The 17221-nt window shown below is 43.2% G+C and overlaps 1 protein-coding gene and 1 long non-coding RNA gene across 3 annotated transcripts; both read left to right on the plus strand.

Annotated features, from left to right (window-relative positions):
• The first annotated feature begins 391 nt into the window (after positions 1-391).
• On the plus strand, positions 392-4854 carry LOC126957630 (uncharacterized). 2 transcript variants are annotated; one of them, XR_007726833.1, is made up of 4 exons: positions 392-502; positions 928-1069; positions 3325-3410; positions 4694-4854. It is a non-coding gene; the product is annotated as an uncharacterized LOC126957630 (long non-coding RNA). The 2 variants fall into 2 exon arrangements; XR_007726832.1 differs by lacking the exon at positions 392-502 and having other exon boundaries at positions 836-1069.
• A 1661-nt stretch (positions 4855-6515) lies between these two features.
• ANKRD34B (ankyrin repeat domain 34B) lies at positions 6516-13441 on the plus strand. Its single transcript, XM_050795674.1, has 2 exons — positions 6516-6659; positions 10213-13441. Exon 2 carries the CDS (start codon positions 10236-10238, stop codon positions 11778-11780), a length of 1545 nt encoding a protein of 514 aa, XP_050651631.1. The 5' UTR covers positions 6516-6659; positions 10213-10235; the 3' UTR covers positions 11781-13441.
• Positions 13442-17221: the final 3780 nt, after the last annotated feature.

Below are 17221 nucleotides of genomic sequence, written 5' to 3' on the forward strand. Positions count from 1 at the left end.
AGGACATCGAGGGCGCAGCGTGGGACCCAGCGGCCCGCACGACCTCAATGCTCCCTGCCCGGTGCGCGCAGGCCCCTGAAGCCCGCACCTCCCGCGCACCCTGACAATGCAGTGCCCAGAGCAGGGTGCGAGACCCAGGGCCAGCCGAGGGCCGTCGGGCTGCAGGGGCCTCCCGAGAGACTCTGCCCCGCCACCCCGGGGCGCGCTCCACGCGAGCTCACCCTCGCGCTTCCTGCCGTTCCCGCTGGTTCTCGGTTCCAGTTTTGCGGCCGCTGGGGCTTGGACTCCGCGGGGATGCGGGTTCCGCCTCCTCAGCCTCGCCGAGCGGCGGGAACCGGCTAGGGCTGCCCGGCCGGGGGCGGTCGAGGAGGACGCGGGGCGGGAGCCTGACGGGCGAAGGTCGGCAGAGGGAGCGGCGCGCGCTGGGCCGCAGGAGCGCGCGGGTCGGAGGGTCTGACTTGGGCGCGTCTCCGCAGGTGCCTCGGCACCTGGGCAGCAGGAGGTGCCGGCTGGGCGCTGGGGACTGGCTGGGGACTGCGGAGCCGTTTGCAGCCTCTGGCTCTGGAAGCACAGGGGCGGGCAGCTGGTCCCCGCGCTTCTCAGGCGCGCACAGCCTTGGCACCAGGATACCGGACCCCCTTAGCTGAGAGGCGGGTGCAGAGGTGCGCCTGCTCCGGGATGGGGGCCGTGGCTGCGCCCCTCAGACGCGCCATTTCCCAAGGGAGGGCCGCGTCCGGCGGGCGGGCGAGCGGCGCAGGGACCGCTCCGCAGCGGCTGTGGGCAGAACCCGTTTTCGTGGATGGTGATCGCCTTAGCCCGCCAGCTGCCTGCCCTGGCTCAGAGATGAGGCGACGAAACGCGCACCCCGCCCCCATCGGTGCCCTGGCGCTGTCTCCCCAGTCACCTTCCTTTGCCCTTCTCCGACAGCGCCTTGAGCTCGCTTCCTCCTGCTCTCAGGAAAAACTGAGGAAACGCGCCTGGTTCCAGGGGTCGGCGGGGACCGCGGAGACTGCTAGCATCCTCAACAGCTTGGAAATCCCATCGCCTTGATTCCCTGAGACTTGGAGGAGTAGGTTGCGCTCTCTCTCTCTCTCTCTCTCTCTCTCTGTCTGTCTCTCTGTCTCTGTCTCTCTCTCTCTGTCTCTCTCTCTCTCTCTCTCTCTCGTGTGTGTGTGTGTGTGTGTGTGTGTGTGTGTGTGTGTGTGTGTGTTGGCGGGGGAGGTGAATCAGTAACAGAGGTTGAGGCATAGATGCCCCAAAGGCCTGGGGCACAGCCGAAGTAACTAGGAGAACACAACAGCCCTTTGGGGGTATGTGTGGGAAACACAGCAAACCTTACCAGCTACCCGTCTCCTTGGGCGGTTTCGAAATATTTCTTGCAAGTCAATACCAGGGAAGAATCTTTTTCTGGCCAGTCATTCCATTTTCCAGGACGACCTCAGATGCATCTTTTATTCTGTCTCTGTCCCTTTCCTTGGGTGGGGAGGAGATACACATTTGCTTGTGGCAGGCAGGCTTGCCTTATTCCAGTGCCGCTGGCCTCCCTCCTGGCCTTTGGCTGTCCACTAGGACTCTGGGTTTTTTTCAAACCCGTCTAGGAAAGGCAGGGCAGCAAACCTCCGGCTCCTGGCCCATTCTACTAATTTAAGGCTGTCGTCTTCTCTGGGACCTGTGAGCTCCCTGGACCCGTCTCTAGGCTGTGGCAGCCATCTGTCTCTGCCTTTCACTCCTGCAGGGGAGCTGAGAATCATACCACTTGGAAGTAATGACGGAGACAGTTCTGTGTGAATCTGAGGCAGGGGTCTATAGCAAACAGGAAGTGGCCTGGAATGAGGAATGAAGAATTTGCCTCAGATTTTCTCCAAGTGTGCATTAGAAGCATCTCCCATGGAATATGTGGGAGTGGAGCCTACAATTTTCTTTTTAACAGGCGCTCCATGTGTTTCTTATGCTCACAAAAGGAGAACCCGCTGGTATAGGGAACCTAGCATCCCATTGTCAGACCCCACCAGCCCTGAGGATTCCTGTATGCAGTGCCTATATTTGGTGATGCATGTTTATAAATGGACATTCATTGAATTCTTAAGTAGCAAGTGTGTTCGGATCTTAAAATCCTCACAATCATCTACTGTAAAGTAGATATTGTGCCCATTTTAGAGGTGAGGAAACTAAGGCTAAGGATGACTTCTCAGAGGTTGGTAACTTGGAGAGAGCTGGAGCCCAGGACCCTGATATGCCCCCTGCTGCCTCATCTGAGCAGTCTCTAATCGCCTTTGGGGCAGCGCATAGGCAGGGACCGAGGCAAGGGCGATGGGCTGAATTTTGAGTTCAAACCCATTTGTTAAGTTCTACCCCACCATGGCCAGATGATGAACTTTATGAGAGGAAGCGTGGATCCTATTTGGAGGCAGAGTGAAAGGCTCAAAGGAAAATAACTTTTCTTTCTTTTTTTTTTTTTTTTTTTTTTTTTTTTGAGACAGAGTCTTGCTCTTGTCACCCAGGCTGGAGTGCAGTGGTGCAATCTCGGCTCGCTGCAACCTTCACCTCCTGAGTTCAAGTGATTCTCCTGCCTCAGCCTCCTGAGTAGCTGGGATTACAGGCACCCGCCACAATGCCCGGCTAACTTTTGTATTTTTAGTAGAGATGCGGTTTCACCATGTTGGCCAGGCTGGTCTCAAACTCCTGACCTCAGGTGATCCGCTCCCCCTCAGCCTTCCAAAGTGCTGGGTTTACAGGCATAAGCCACCATGCCCAGCCACTTTTCTGTCTTAAGAAAGGAAAACTGGGGGTGGCATGGGGACAAAAAGCCACAGGAAAGGCCTGGTCTATCATCTCCAAGATGGCTTTGCAAGCATCTCAGCTCATGCAGCACTGCCATGTGAGATAACACACAAATCAGGCCGTCAAAACGGAGTCCTACTCCGTGGGAAGCTGGCCATCCAAGAAGCAAGGCGATATTGAGATAAAGGACACAAACATGAATTGACTTCTGGCAAGCAGGTGAGTAAGATGATTGACTTTGGGAGAGTGCCCTCACCTTTCCTTTCTCAGCCTCCTCATCTGCACCAAGTGAGTGCCGAGGCCCTTCCAACCCCAGCAGTTCTTGCGCAGCAGACTCAGCCCTGCAGGCAGACACACACAGGGTTGCTGTGCATAGAATCTCCAGACACTTTACAAACTCATAATCAGTGAGATATGACTAACTGAGCAAACATTGTAGGGATTTCTTAATAAGGAATTTAAAAACTAGACTCCAAATGGGAAAGATGCATGTAACAAGTTATTGGTGTTTATGTAACTCTGAATAGCTTTGATTTCCTTCAGTAGGAACTGACAGCTGGCTGACAGAAAACTCATCCAGGGAGAGAAGAGACAAAAGTGAAGTATGAAATTTTGAATAATGTTTTCAGGTAACTTTCTATTTCCATCTAGAGTGGGTGTCTGGAAGGGTGAATGCAGTTATGGTTTGAATTGCTTTCATGTATCAACAGATATTTTTAATAGGGCTCATCTTTCCAAGATGCAATGTGCCTTACTTTCTTTTCCTGGCTTCCAGTCCCCTTGTAGCAGGGCAGGGAGCTGAGGAATTCATCCTTTGGCCTGCACATGCTCACTGAACCCCTGTTTTCAGCAAGCTGCCTCTAAGTTTGAAGACTTTCTGATCAATTTAGAAAATAAATCTTTGTTTTCTTGCCTAGGAAAGTGATTGTCTGCTACTTGGGCTGGGATAAAATACATGGGGATCCAGGAGTTCTGTCCACAGACTTTCAACCGTCTTCTTGTTCTAAGCCCTGTTACTCATTGCCATTTTCTATGGCACTTGGAACCTCTAAGTCCTAAATGTCACAGGTCCTGTGGGTAAGCAGCCTCCCTGGGTCTGTGTCCTGCAGCCTCCTCTGCCATGCTAAGGCCATTTGCCACTCCACCATTCCCCCATTTCCAGAGCCTGTTTGAAATTGCTTATCTAATGGTATCTCTCCTCCAATTTTCTTTGTTTTTGTTTTTGTTTTTGTTTTTTTTTTGAGACGGAGTCTCGCTCTGTCGCCCAGGCTGGAGTGCAGTGGCCGGATTTCAGCTCACTGCAAGCTCTGCCTCCTGGGTTCACGCCATTCTCCTGCCTCAGCCTCCCGAGTAGCTGGGACTACAGGCGCCCGCCACCTCGCCCGGCTAGTTTTTTGTATTTTTTAGTAGAGACGGGGTTTCACCGTGTTAGCCAGGATGGTCTCGATCTCCTGACCTTGTGATCCACCTGTCTCGGCCTCCCAAAGTACTGGGATTACAGGCTTGAGCCACCGCGCCCGGCCCCTTCTTTGTTCTTAAAAATATACATATTTAAAATATTTTTAAAAAATAACTCAATGCTTATAATTTTGGTGGCATCTTGGGCATAGAGGGAGGAACTAAAGGAGCATTGTAAATATGCCATCATGAGGTGCAAGTGATATTAAAGACACTGTAATTTTTGAATGAAAAGCAGTTTATCCATCGGTTTAATAATTAATATCTTGTAATAATGTCAAAATGATAGTATTTGGAAATTGTAAGGAAAGTACACTTAAAGGATATGCTCTTTCCATGTTTTGCTTATTAGATTCTACTGATGTTTACAGAATGAGAAGAAGCATTGTATCTTAGAAATATGAGATCCTTAAAAAAACAACATTTCCAATATTTTATCTGTTATTTTAAATAGGTTGTGGATTGGAGACATGATAAACTTTTCAAAAAGCTAATTCTGAGATAAACATTTTAAAAAGAAGAATGCAGTGAGTATGAAGACAAAACAAGAAAGTCTTTCTCTAGACATTGTCTGATTTCATTACCACATCCCCATGGAATGCATATTCCATGATTGTCATTCCACGCGTGAGGAACTCAAGACTCCTAGAGGCTGAGAGACTTGATCAGGGCACATAGCCAATAAGTGTGGGAGTCACGATTGACCCCTGTCAGATGCCTGAACTTTCTGCAGTTGAACTATTATCTGTATAGAAGGTGCCACTGAATTTGGGGATTGCTTATAGTCTAGACATAACAAAGGGATTGACTGGATGTTAGTATGCTCTCAGCACTCAGTGTCCAATCAGGATGCTTCCAGGAGGAAAGAACGTTCTAGGCAACAGAAGTGGTCCTCATCAAAAGTTGAGTTGGACTCTGTGAAAAGGAAATAAGTCAGACATAAATATCAGTGTTTTTGATGCACAAATGGAGAAAACAAGATAAAAGAACCCCCAGAAAAGGATGAAGGGCTAAAGAGAAGGGGGTTCTTCCATTCAGGTACTGATTACAGAAAGAACCTGAACATTTGGAGAATAAAGTATCTGGCACCTTTTTTCCCTGACAAGTTTAATGTTTAGACAATTTCAAAAGTTATCTACTAAATGTTAAGAAGTGAGCAAACAGGCTGGGCGCGGTGGCGCACGCCTGTAATCCCAGCACTTTGGGAGGCTGAGGTGAGCAGATCACCTGAGGTCGGGAGTTCGAGATCAACCTGACCAATATGAAGAAACCCCATCTCTACTAAAAATACAAAATTAGTAGGGTATGGTGGCGCACGCCTGTAATCTCAGCTACTCAGGATGCTGAGGCAGGAGAATCACTTGAAGCCAGGAGGCGGAGATTGCAGTGAGCAGAGATGGCGCCATTGCACTCCAGCCTGGGCAACAAGAGCGAAATTCCATCTCAAAAAAAAAGAAGTGAGCAAACAAAGTGGCTTTAAAAATCTTTAGAATGAGGAAAGAGTCAACCTCATGAGGTTGGTGTTGCTGGACACTCCCCGAGTCCTCAGAGGAGAGGGTCTGCCTATGTCCACACTGCAGGTGGATTAGGCAGCAAGTTGGTGCCACTGCTCAACTTCTCTGAGACCCTGAAGCCCACAGCACCCTCTTTTTCCACAAGACTGTGATGGGGCCACTGTCCTCCTTAGGCATGGTAGTTGCCAGCATAGTAGCAGCTCCTCTTCTTCTCCCAGAACCTCCTGACACCAACCTTGGTGAAAGAAAAGCTGTGACAGCAAGCGGTCAGGTTTAGTGTTGTGGAGAAAGGCCTTTACTTGAGGATGGCTGAAAAGTAGAAAGCCTTGGCTGGCCATGGTGGCTCATGCCTGTAACCCCAACACTTTGGGAGGCTGAGGCAGGAGGATTGTTTGAGGCTGGGAGTTCAAGACCAGTCTGGGCAATATAGCAAGACCCTGTGCCAAAAAAATAAAATAAAATAAGTATTAAAAAAAAAGTAAGTAAAATATCTTCCCCCAAAGATTCTGCTAAGACTTTAAAAAATAAAAACAAGATTGACGTAAATACTAGAAACTATACGAGAATATAATATTGACATCTGGTATCTGACAACTTGTTCTCGTTTGAATATCTGTTTCTCAAATGCTACTTTTTGTCAAATAATTTTTTAAATGACTGATACTGTATAGCAATTGAATTGCAATTACTAAGTAGTTTCTATATTTGATATTACATTCCAGCTCATTTCTCTACATTTCTATGCTCTATTAAGCCCATTTATATATGAAAAATGCTTTAAAAATGATCCTTTTGTGATCACTGTCTCATGTGAGCTCTTTTCAGATGCTTTGCATTCAGAATAGACCTCTGAGTTGGGACCGAAGCAGTCAACTGATCCCAAATTCCTAAGTTCCTGACTTGCAGGTATGTGTGGCTCCAAGATAGCCTTTATAGAGTATGTCACGGGGAACATAAAATGAAAGCATTCACTCTCATTGTATTTATGTATGTACAGATTGAGTAGTTCTTTGCTTTGCACCATGAATGATACTGAAGTGGAGATGAATTCTATGTCCTTTTGAATACTGCCTTTCAGGAGCTTAGTCAGTTGAAACTCCAGTTGAAAGTCAAGGCACAAATGTCATTGATAATGTCATGAGAACTGAATTACTCTTTTAAAAGGAAGACCTAATAGGACTCTTTGTAAATTTTAATAATGAAGTATATCTTACATATATGCTATGCTCTTTTCTGCACACACATTCTATTTCACAATAAGTAAATAAGAGTGATATACAGAAGAGTATGTGAAATGTGTACTTTTAAAGAAGAAGAATAGAATGGACACCCACCTATGCATCACCCAGACTGGGAAATAGAACATCACCTGAACCTTTGGGCCTCTCTGTGTCCCTCCCAAAAGGCATTATTCTCCTAATCTCTACCAAGGAGTAGCTTTCTGTTGACTTTTGTATTAATCATTCCCTTTGCTTTAAAAAAAAATTTTCAGGTGCCCCTTATATTTGATCCCTAAGTAAAATAATTGTTTATTTTTAAAAAACTTAGTAGCAGGTACAAAATTAGGTAAATAAAGAAAAGACAGTATTGCTAGTGTATGACAAAAGCTTTTCATTTTTCATCTTTTTCAATTTCTCATCTTTTCATTTTTCTGATTAATACGTTTCCTGCAAGTTGCTTTTTTCAATTTGTTCTAGTCTCTATCTTTAATGTAAGAGGCATTTTTGTTTGTTTTTAAATTTTTGTTGTGGCTGCTCATGATTAAAGGGTTGGGATTAAAAGCTGATGAGAAGCCTTAAGCACACAAATGAGGCTTGTCACCTGTAAGCCTCACTGTAGTACAACCTGGGTGGCATGTCAGATTCTTGAGAGAACGCCATAGCAATCAATGTATCCCTCAGGGGTGAGGGTATGGCTGCCGGCCTCCTCGAAGCCAAGGTGGGGAAGCAGGCTGTGGCCCCCTTCAGCAGTGGTCAGTAAGCAATCACTTATTCCCCTGCTTTCTTGTTCTCAAACATGCTGGTGTCTCCCGGTTCAGAGATGCTCTGTTTCATCATTTCCTGAGAATAAACCTCTAGACAGCCCGTAGGATGGGAGGACGGGAGGGGCAGTCTTGCATCTCCTAGTGACTGGGAGCTGGAGGAGTGACCTAAGGCAGCACTTCTCAAACTTTAATGTGCATGCAAATCACCTGGGGATCTTGTTAAAATGTAGGCTCTGATTCAGTAGCTCTGGGGTGGGGTCTGACATTCTGCATATCAAATGAGTTTTCTGGTGGTGGTTATGCCAGGGTAGGATCACACTTCAAGTAGCAAGGACCTAGGAATTCTAACTGCTTATCTAACAGCTTTTCACCTACTCCTCTTTATTTTAGCTGTATTCCTCACACACACACACACACACACACACACACACACACACACACACACACACAGCTGAGTCAGTTACTACTGGCTCATCTGCTTTCTGGCTTCCAAAATAGTGTTGCTGCCATCTTTTCCTCTTCCCTCTATCTTTATGAGTTTCTGTGTTTGACAAAATTCTTTGGTGTTAAGGATTTTCAGGAAGAAGCAAAATTAGATGTGTGTGTTCTACCATATTAACCCTAACCATCTGCTAAAATATTTTCCTGAAGTTTGGTTGTAACCAAGTAAATAAAGCCTGTTTCCTTGTAAATAACCACTATTTAGGCCTCTAGGTCTTTGTAAAAGGAGTATTACCTACTTCTCCCTCCTCCTTTGTCTGCCTGCCAGATTCTTACAAAATCTTCAAGACTCAACTCACACAACTGGCTTCTGTGAAGCCCATTTTGGTCCCCAAGATGTTAAAGCTTCTCGGCTCTACTGACTCTGAAACCAGATGCTTATTCAGTATCTCTCCCAAAAGGCTGTGAGCTCCTCAGACATGGGGCTTGTGTCTTTGTAGCTCAGTGCCCAGCACATATCAGGAGCTTGTAGATGTTTAAGAATGAAATTTCTGCCTGCATGCTTACTTTTCTCTTTTTTCTTCACTTTCTTTCTGCTCTCTTCGTCTCTTCTTTCTTTTGGTTGTTATTAGATTTGTTATCTATTCTGTTATCAAATAGAAATCCATTTCCCATAATCTTAATTTTAAAAGTAAATAGGTAGAATAAACAATAGTTTTCAACTTCCAAAAACTACTGAATCAATGAAACAGATTTAAATATTATATATACATTCATCTGATTCTCCCTACCAACTCTAAGGACTGTTAAAAGACAAAAATTTTCTTAGTCCTAGATGAAGACATAATTCTTACCACCTAATGGAATTATCTGTTGAAGGAGTCTGAATCTAAATTATTTAAATAAATTAAACATAAATATTTTTTAGTTTCACTAATAAAAATTAAAATGTTTACAAAGTCTGCATGGCTCCTTTCAGGTTTCTTGCCTATGAAACTCCTTTTTCAGAGCAGATACACTGTTGTCAAATTTTAACCCTACAGTTCTTGCTAACCTTGTTATCTGGTCAGTATATGATTTAAATAATAGAATCAAGAAAAATGCGTAATCACATGCTCACCATTCCAATCTCAGTGTGGATTTCAGATATTATGTCCGTTATTTTAACATGTTGCAGCCCAAACAATATTTCATCTTTCAAAAGAAACATAAAAATGTCCCTCAAATTGAAAATCTAGATATCACTTGCATTGTTTAATTGAAGAGCATGTTTAAGTAATGTAATACTAAAGTTTTTACATTCAGCTACCACAAACATGTTATATTTAATTGATTCTGTTGCAATGACAACAGAATTTTGGCTTTTTGGCTTAAGTTTACTTTTTAAAATTTACATTTTAATTAATTTTTTTTTTAGAGATAGGGTCTCACTCTGTTACCCAGGCTGAGTGCCTGTGGGATGATCATAGCTCACTGTAACCTCGAACTCCGGGGCTCAAGTGATCCTCCTGCCTCAGTCTCCTGAGTAGCTGGAACTACAGGTCACACTACCACGCCCAGCTAATTTTAAACCTTATTTTTGGTGGAGATGGAATCTCACCACACATTGCCCAGGCTGGTCTCAAATTCCTGTCCTCAAGTAATCCTCCTGCTTCAACCTCCCACCGTGCTGGGATTACAGATGTGAGCCACTGTACTTATCCTAAATTTGCTTTTTAATATTATTAATTTAAAAATTATTTTTCACAGGTGGATTCTTTGTTAATTAATGTGGGACTTAGGAAAGTACTATGTTGGTGTTATAAATATTCAATGAAGATTTTGAAAATAAATTTTAATTTTTAATCTCCTAAAGGTCATTACTATTCAAAAATTTATTTTATGTTGCAATTCACTATTTTGTTCTGCATTTATTAATAGCATAATCCCATTTATGTCCCCTACATATTTTCAAAATTAATTCTAACAAAATGAATATAAGTTGGGATGTTGATTCTGGCTAATCTTTTGGTCTTTACCATCTTTGATAATCAGGTATTGATTTCTAATCTCTGAAGATGGATGAAGGTATGGAAATTTCAAGTGAAGGAAATTCCTTGATCAAAGCAGTCCATCAGAGCCGGCTTCGCCTCACAAGACTTTTGCTAGAAGGCGGTGCCTACATTAATGAGAGCAACGACCGTGGGGAAACCCCTTTAATGATCGCTTGTAAGACCAAACATGTGGATCACCAGAGTGTCAGTAAAGCCAAAATGGTGAAATACCTGTTAGAGAACAATGCTGATCCCAACATACAGGACAAATCTGGGAAAACGGCTTTGATGCATGCTTGCTTAGAAAAAGCTGGCCCTGAAGTTGTTTCCTTGCTCCTCAAGAGTGGGGCTGACCTCAGCTTGCAAGACCATTCTAGTTACTCAGCTCTTGTTTATGCTATAAATTCAGAAGATACAGAGACCCTGAAAGTTCTTCTTAGTGCTTGCAAGGCAAAAGGGAAAGAGGTCATCATCATCACAACAGCAAAGTCGCCCTGTGGGAAGCATACTACTAAACAGTACTTAAATATGCCTCCTGTGGATATAGATGGGTGTCATTCCCCAGCCACCTGCACCACTCCTTCAGAAATAGACATCAAAACTGCCTCATCACCACTTTCACATTCTTCTGAAACAGAACTGACACTTTTTGGTTTTAAAGATCTTGAGCTCACTGGAAGCAATGATGATACCTGGGACCCAGGTTCCCCTGTGAGGAAACCTGCTCTGGCCCCTAAGGGGCCCAAGCTCCCCCAGGCTCCACCCTGGATCAAGAGTCCCCCATCATTAATGCACCAGAACAGAGTGGCTTCATTGCAAGAGGAGCTCCAGGATATTACACCAGAGGAAGAATTATCCTATAAAACCAATGGGCTGGCACTTTCCAAGCGGTTCATCACTAGGCACCAAAGCATTGATGTAAAAGACACTGCACATTTGCTAAGAGCCTTTGATCAGGCCAGCTCAAGGAAGATGTCATATGATGAAATAAATTATCAGTCTTGTCTTTCAGAAGGAAATCAGCAATGCATTGAAGTCCCTGCTGACCAGGACCCAGATTCTAACCAGACAATATTTACTTCCACCTTAAGAAGTATAGTTCAAAAAAGAAACTTGGGGGCAAATCACTACAGCTCTGATTCCCAGCTCTCAGCTGGCCTTACCCCTCCAAATTTAGAAGATGGCAAAGCACTTGTAGGAAAGAAAAAGATCCTCTCACCATCTCCTTCCCAATTGTCAGAGTCCAAAGAATTGTTAGAGAATATGCCCCCAGGTCCCCTGAGCAGGAGAAATCATGCAATTTTAGAAAGGCGAGGTTCAGGAGCTTTCCCTTTAGATCACAGTGTTACCCAAACCAGACAAGGATTTCTCCCACCCTTAAATGTAAATTCTCACCCTCCCATCTCAGATATCAATGTCAACAACAAGATTTGCAGCCTTCTTTCTTGTGGCCAAAAAGTGCTTATGCCAACAGTTCCGATTTTCCCTAAAGAATTCAAAAGTAAGAAAATGTTGTTAAGGAGACAATCGTTGCAAACTGAACAAATTAAGCAATTAGTAAACTTTTAGGAGATGGGTATAAAACACACTTTCTTCAAATGTTTCTATCAGAGAAACAGAAATAGAGAAGAAATCTTAAATGTTCATTCTTTTAAATCTCATAATTGGTTAGTCCATAATGGCTAGATGGATTAAAGTGTAATGTGATTTGTACTAGGCATCATGAATATAAAAAACAATATGTAGTTTCTGTTAAGGGAATTATCTCAAACAAAAGCAAAGCTATTTTTCCCAATGCTTCTAATATTTAACAATCTCGATGTAGTCCAAATTTGTCATTAAAAAAAAAATCAGCAAAGAAAGAAGGCCACATATGTTGGGGTAATTTTTTTTAATTTTCAGATTGGCTAAATATTTTATTAGGAAACAGTTTTCAAGTCAATAATTTTTTTAACGTTTCATGTTAATCAATGAGATTGTAATTTTTTATGATCCCCAAACCATAAAAGAAAACACTCACAGCTATAAAATGTTCTAAGATCAATAAATTCGAGCTACAAAGAATGAGCTAATTCTTTACAAATGGTGACTGAAGGTAGATAAAACTCTACTTAAAAATTTAAAAGGTTAAACACTGTATTAGAATAGGCAACTAAAATATTCGTGGTGTCAGTTTAATCAGTGTCAAACTGGCAAGTCAGAATTTTACAACCTACTAGGAATCTATGCTGAGTCTTGTTTGTGTACTGTGTTTTGCTTTGCTTTGTTTTGATTTTTAAACAGACTTACCTGTAATGTTATCTTACGGAATTATTCTTTCTCCATATCTTTTAATTCCTATTATTAGTTTTGGAAGCCTATCCATAAGTTTCCAATGACAAGATGATATAAAAGTTAAAAAGCATTCCTCTTTACTTATATCAAATTATTCTTGTCTTTCAAAAATAACAACAAAAAAAGTTCATCATGGATAAAAACTAAGCGCTTGCTTTCTTTTAAGAAGAAAAACTGATGATTAGAGTAGGTTAGCTAAAATTAAGAGAGGCAGTAGAAAATCACAAAATGTACTAAATATTTGGCAATATTAAACAATACCTTTTTATTTCTGATATGTAGTTATTAGACATTTATATATTAAGGATAACTTCCTTAGTGTGACATTCCAATCATCTAGTATTTTAGGACCTGTGAAGAACTTCCAACAAAATTAATAAATACCATATTAGTATTATAAAATAAAGTAATAATTATATCATCTATATAACTTCAAAGTACGATGTTTATACAAAGAATCCTTATTTCAATCTAGCAGCTTAACAACAAAGAATAAATCAGACTATACAAAACCTAAGTGTATTAATTTGATGATTGTCATGTACAACTTTCTTTGCCTTCTGAATAGAGGTGATCCTAACAATTGGCATGACGCTTTTCTTGGTAATTTGATATAAGCAAGTTGTAATGTACATAGTAATTAGTTAATTAATTGTGACTTTAATTTAAAAAGTAATTAGAGGCATTTCCATTTCATGTCTTCAACATTAATATTAATTACACTAAAAATATTTTTTGATTCAGAACTTAGAATTGTACCTGATATTTATAGGTAGCTAAATGCTTTCTGCAAGTTTAACATCGAGAAAAGTACTTGACTTCAAGTTGTAAGGATACAATTTGGAAGGATATGTAAATAGATTAGTTCATAAACAAAATGGTATCAATAAAGATTTAAAATATCATTTTGGTTACTGATTTTTCTTTATCTTTCAAATACTAATGATATTTCAACATAATTTCAAGAGTAATTGTGCCACATGCTACTTTGAATCAATAGAAAACTAAGAAAGGATAACTTTTGTTGCTATTCTCAAACCAACATGAAAAAGATTTAACAGCATTTTAAAAATGTTTTTTGGCTGGGCTCGGTGGCTCATGCCTATAATCCTGGCACTTTGGGAGGCCGAGGCAGATCACTTGAAGTCAGGAGTTCCAGACCAGCCTGGGCAACATGGCAAATCCCCATCTCTACTAAAAATACACAAAATTAGGCTGGGCATGGTGGCTCACACCTGTAATCCCAGCACTTTGGGAGGCTGAGGCTGGTGGATCATGAGGTCAGGAGTTCGAGACCAGCCTGGCCAACGTGGTAAAACCCCATCTCTAGTAAAAATACAAAAATTAGCTGGATGTGGTGGTGTGTGCCTGTAATCCCCGCTACTTGGGAGGCTGAGGCAGGAGAACTGCTTGAACCCAGGAGGTAGAGGTTGCAGTGAGCCAAGATTGCGCCACTGCACTCCAGCTCTGGCGACAGAGCAAGACTCCATCTTGGGAAAAAAAAAAAAATCAGGCATGGTGGTGTGCGCCTATAATCTGTAATGCCAGCTACTCGGGAGGCTGAGGCACAATAATCACTTGAACCCAGGAGGTGGAGGTTGCAGTGAGCCAAGATCGGGCCACTCCACTCCAGCCTGGGCAACAGAGCAAGGTCCCGTCTTAAAAATAAATAAATAAATAAAATAAAAATAAAAATTTCTGGCCGTATTTGGAAGAATTTTAAACTTGCTAGCAATCCTAAGAACACTTACGGTGTTTGAGTCTGGTTGTAAAGCTATCCGGTGGGACTTTTCACCCCATTAAGTAAAATATATCATTGTGATCCCAATGGTGGGTCCTATAGATGTTTGCAACAGCAATTTGGCATGTATGTATGCACATAATAAATGCATTTTGTTATATTTTAGCTTCATCTAAGAGTATGATTTAACTTACAGGTATAATGACATTTCATTTATTCGTCTTACAGGTACCGTTCTTAGTTACCTGGGACCAGGATTTCCAATGAATACAACTAATACTGAATCATGACAGTCCTTTCTCGGAGGACAAAGGGCAACCCCAGTTACTGAGAAAGGTGTTGACAGTGCCCATCCAAGCGGTGCCCAGGGAAGGGTAAACAACTGCCTGGCATATTCTTGGCTGGAAACACATCTATCAGACATCTCGTACTTGAACTTTATAAATTTTCAAATAAAACTACCCTTATTCTGATTAATCACCCACTGTGTAGCCTTTTAATAATTCGATTCCCATATGGCTTGCTTAAAGGAGAGAATAAGCCTGTTAGGCTGATAAGAGTATTCATCATATCTAATTTTTGTATTTCTTGAGGCTTTGACATCCTGAGACCTTGCTGACACTGGAGAGACAGTCCCTCCCAGGATAAACTAATTCCTAGAGATAGAAAACAGCTCACCCACTGAACATGCCATCCATATGCAAACCAACCAATCCAGAGCCCATTCCCCAAACATCTCCTTTATCAGGCTCTCACAGGGCTCTCACACTCTGGGTCACCATTCCTTGTCCTAATCACCCCAGGGCCAGGAACCAGCTAGAGACAGCTCCTACACCCCAGAGCCCCCTGAAGCTATTGAAACTAGCCAACCAGAAACCTGCTTACCTTGCCTTGCCCATTCCTTCCCGCCAAAACCACAATAAAGCCCCTTTCCCACCTTTCCCCCTTGCTCCTCCTGCCTCCCAACCAACCCGGGTTCTCCACATGTGGTGCTGCACAGTGTGACCCCCCCCCCCCACCACCCTCGTCACCAACCCTGTTTCCTCTTGGGAACTGAGAGTAACAAACTCTTTTTCAATATCAGTTTGTTGTCTCTTTATTTTTTGAGACAGTCTTGCTCTGTCGCCAGGCTGGAATGCAATGGTGCAATCTTGGCTCACCACAACCTTGGCCTCCCAGGTTCAAGAGATTCTCCTGCCTCAGCCTCTTGAGTAGCTGGGACTACAGACGCGCACCACCACACCTGGCTAATTTTTGTATTATTAGTAGAGATGGGGTTCACCATGTTGGCCAGGCTGGTCTTGAACTTCCGGCCTCAAGTGATCCACCCACCTCAACCTCCCAAAGTGCTGGGATTAGGGGTGGGAGCCACTGCGCCCAGCCAGTATCAGTTGTCTCTTGATCTGTTGGCCTCACCATACCTGAATAATAATTAAACCTACTGTGTTGGTCCGTTTTCACACTGCTGATAAAGACATACCCGAGACTGGGCAATTTACAAAAGAAAGAGGTTTAATAGGACTCACAGTTCCACGTGGCTGGGGAGGCCTCACAATCATGGCAGAAGGCAAGACATGGATGGCGGCAGGCAAAGAGAGAGCTTGTGCAGAGAAACTCCCATTTTTTTTTTAAACCATCAGATCTCCTGGGACCCATTCACTATCAGGAGAACAGCATGGGAAAGACTCACCCCCATAATTCAGTAATCTCTCACTGGTCCCTTCTACAACACGTGGGAATTATGAAAGCTACAAGATGAGATCTGGCTGGGGACACAGAGCCAAACCGTATCACCTACATTTTAAAACAAGAAGACATAATGCAATTGGGGATGATATTCTTATACATTAATATTTGAGCTTATAGGCCAGGTGCGGTGGCTCAAGCCTGTAATCCCAGCACTTTGAGAGGCCGAGATGGGCGGATCACGAGGTCAGGAGATCGAGACCATCCTGGCTAACACGGTGAAACCCTGTCTCTACTAAAAAGTACAAAAAAACTAGCCGGGCAAGGTGGCGGGCACCTGTAGTCCCAGCTACTCGGGAGGCTGAGCCAGGAGAATGGCGTAAACCTGGGAGGCAGAGCTTGCAGTGAGCTGAGATCCGGCCACTGCACTCCCGCCTGGGCGACAGAGCGAGACTCCGTCTCAAAAAAAAAAAAAAAAAAAAAAAAAAATTTGAGCTTATATAGCCTTATGCCAGTATTCCTCAGATCTCATTTCTAACTCTCCAAGAGGGCCAGATGGTGGACCATCACAAACCCACCAGATTTACTGGCGCTGCCCACTGGCCTCCCCAAGGTGACATCTGTCTTTTGTGTACCTTCTTTGAATGTCTACCATTCATTTTTTTTTTCTTTTTTCTTTTTTCTTTTTCTTTCTTTTTTTTTTTTTTTTTTGAGATGGAGTCTTGCTCTGTCTACCAGGCTGAAGTGCAATGGCCCCATCTTGGCTCACTGCAACCTCCACCTCCCAGGTTCCACCGATTCTCTTGCCTCAGTCTCCTGAGTAGCGGGGACTACAGATGTGCACCACCACGCCTGGCTAAAATTTCTTTTTTTTTTTTTTTTTTTTTAAGTAGAGATGGGGTTTTATCATGTTGGCCAAGCTGGTCTCAAACTCCTGGCCTCAAGTGATCTGCCTGCCTTGGCCTCCCAAAGTGCTGGGATTACAGGTGTGAGCCACTGCACCAGGCCTGAATGTCTACCCTTCTTTTTTTTTTTTTTTTTTCTTGAGATGGAGTCTCACTTTGTCACCCAGGCTGGAGTGCAATGGCGCAATCTTGGCTCACTGCAATCTCCGCCTCCGAGGTTCAAGAGATTCTCCTGCCTCAGCCTCCTGAGTAGTTGGGGTTACCGTCACCCAACATCACGCCCAGCATTTTTTTGATTTTTAGTAGAAACGCGGTTTCACCATGTTGGTCAGGCTGGTCTCGAA

Source organism: Macaca thibetana, chromosome 6 (genome assembly GCF_024542745.1).
Source record: "Macaca thibetana thibetana isolate TM-01 chromosome 6, ASM2454274v1, whole genome shotgun sequence".
In the NCBI taxonomy this organism is placed as follows: Eukaryota; Metazoa; Chordata; class Mammalia; order Primates; family Cercopithecidae; genus Macaca; species Macaca thibetana.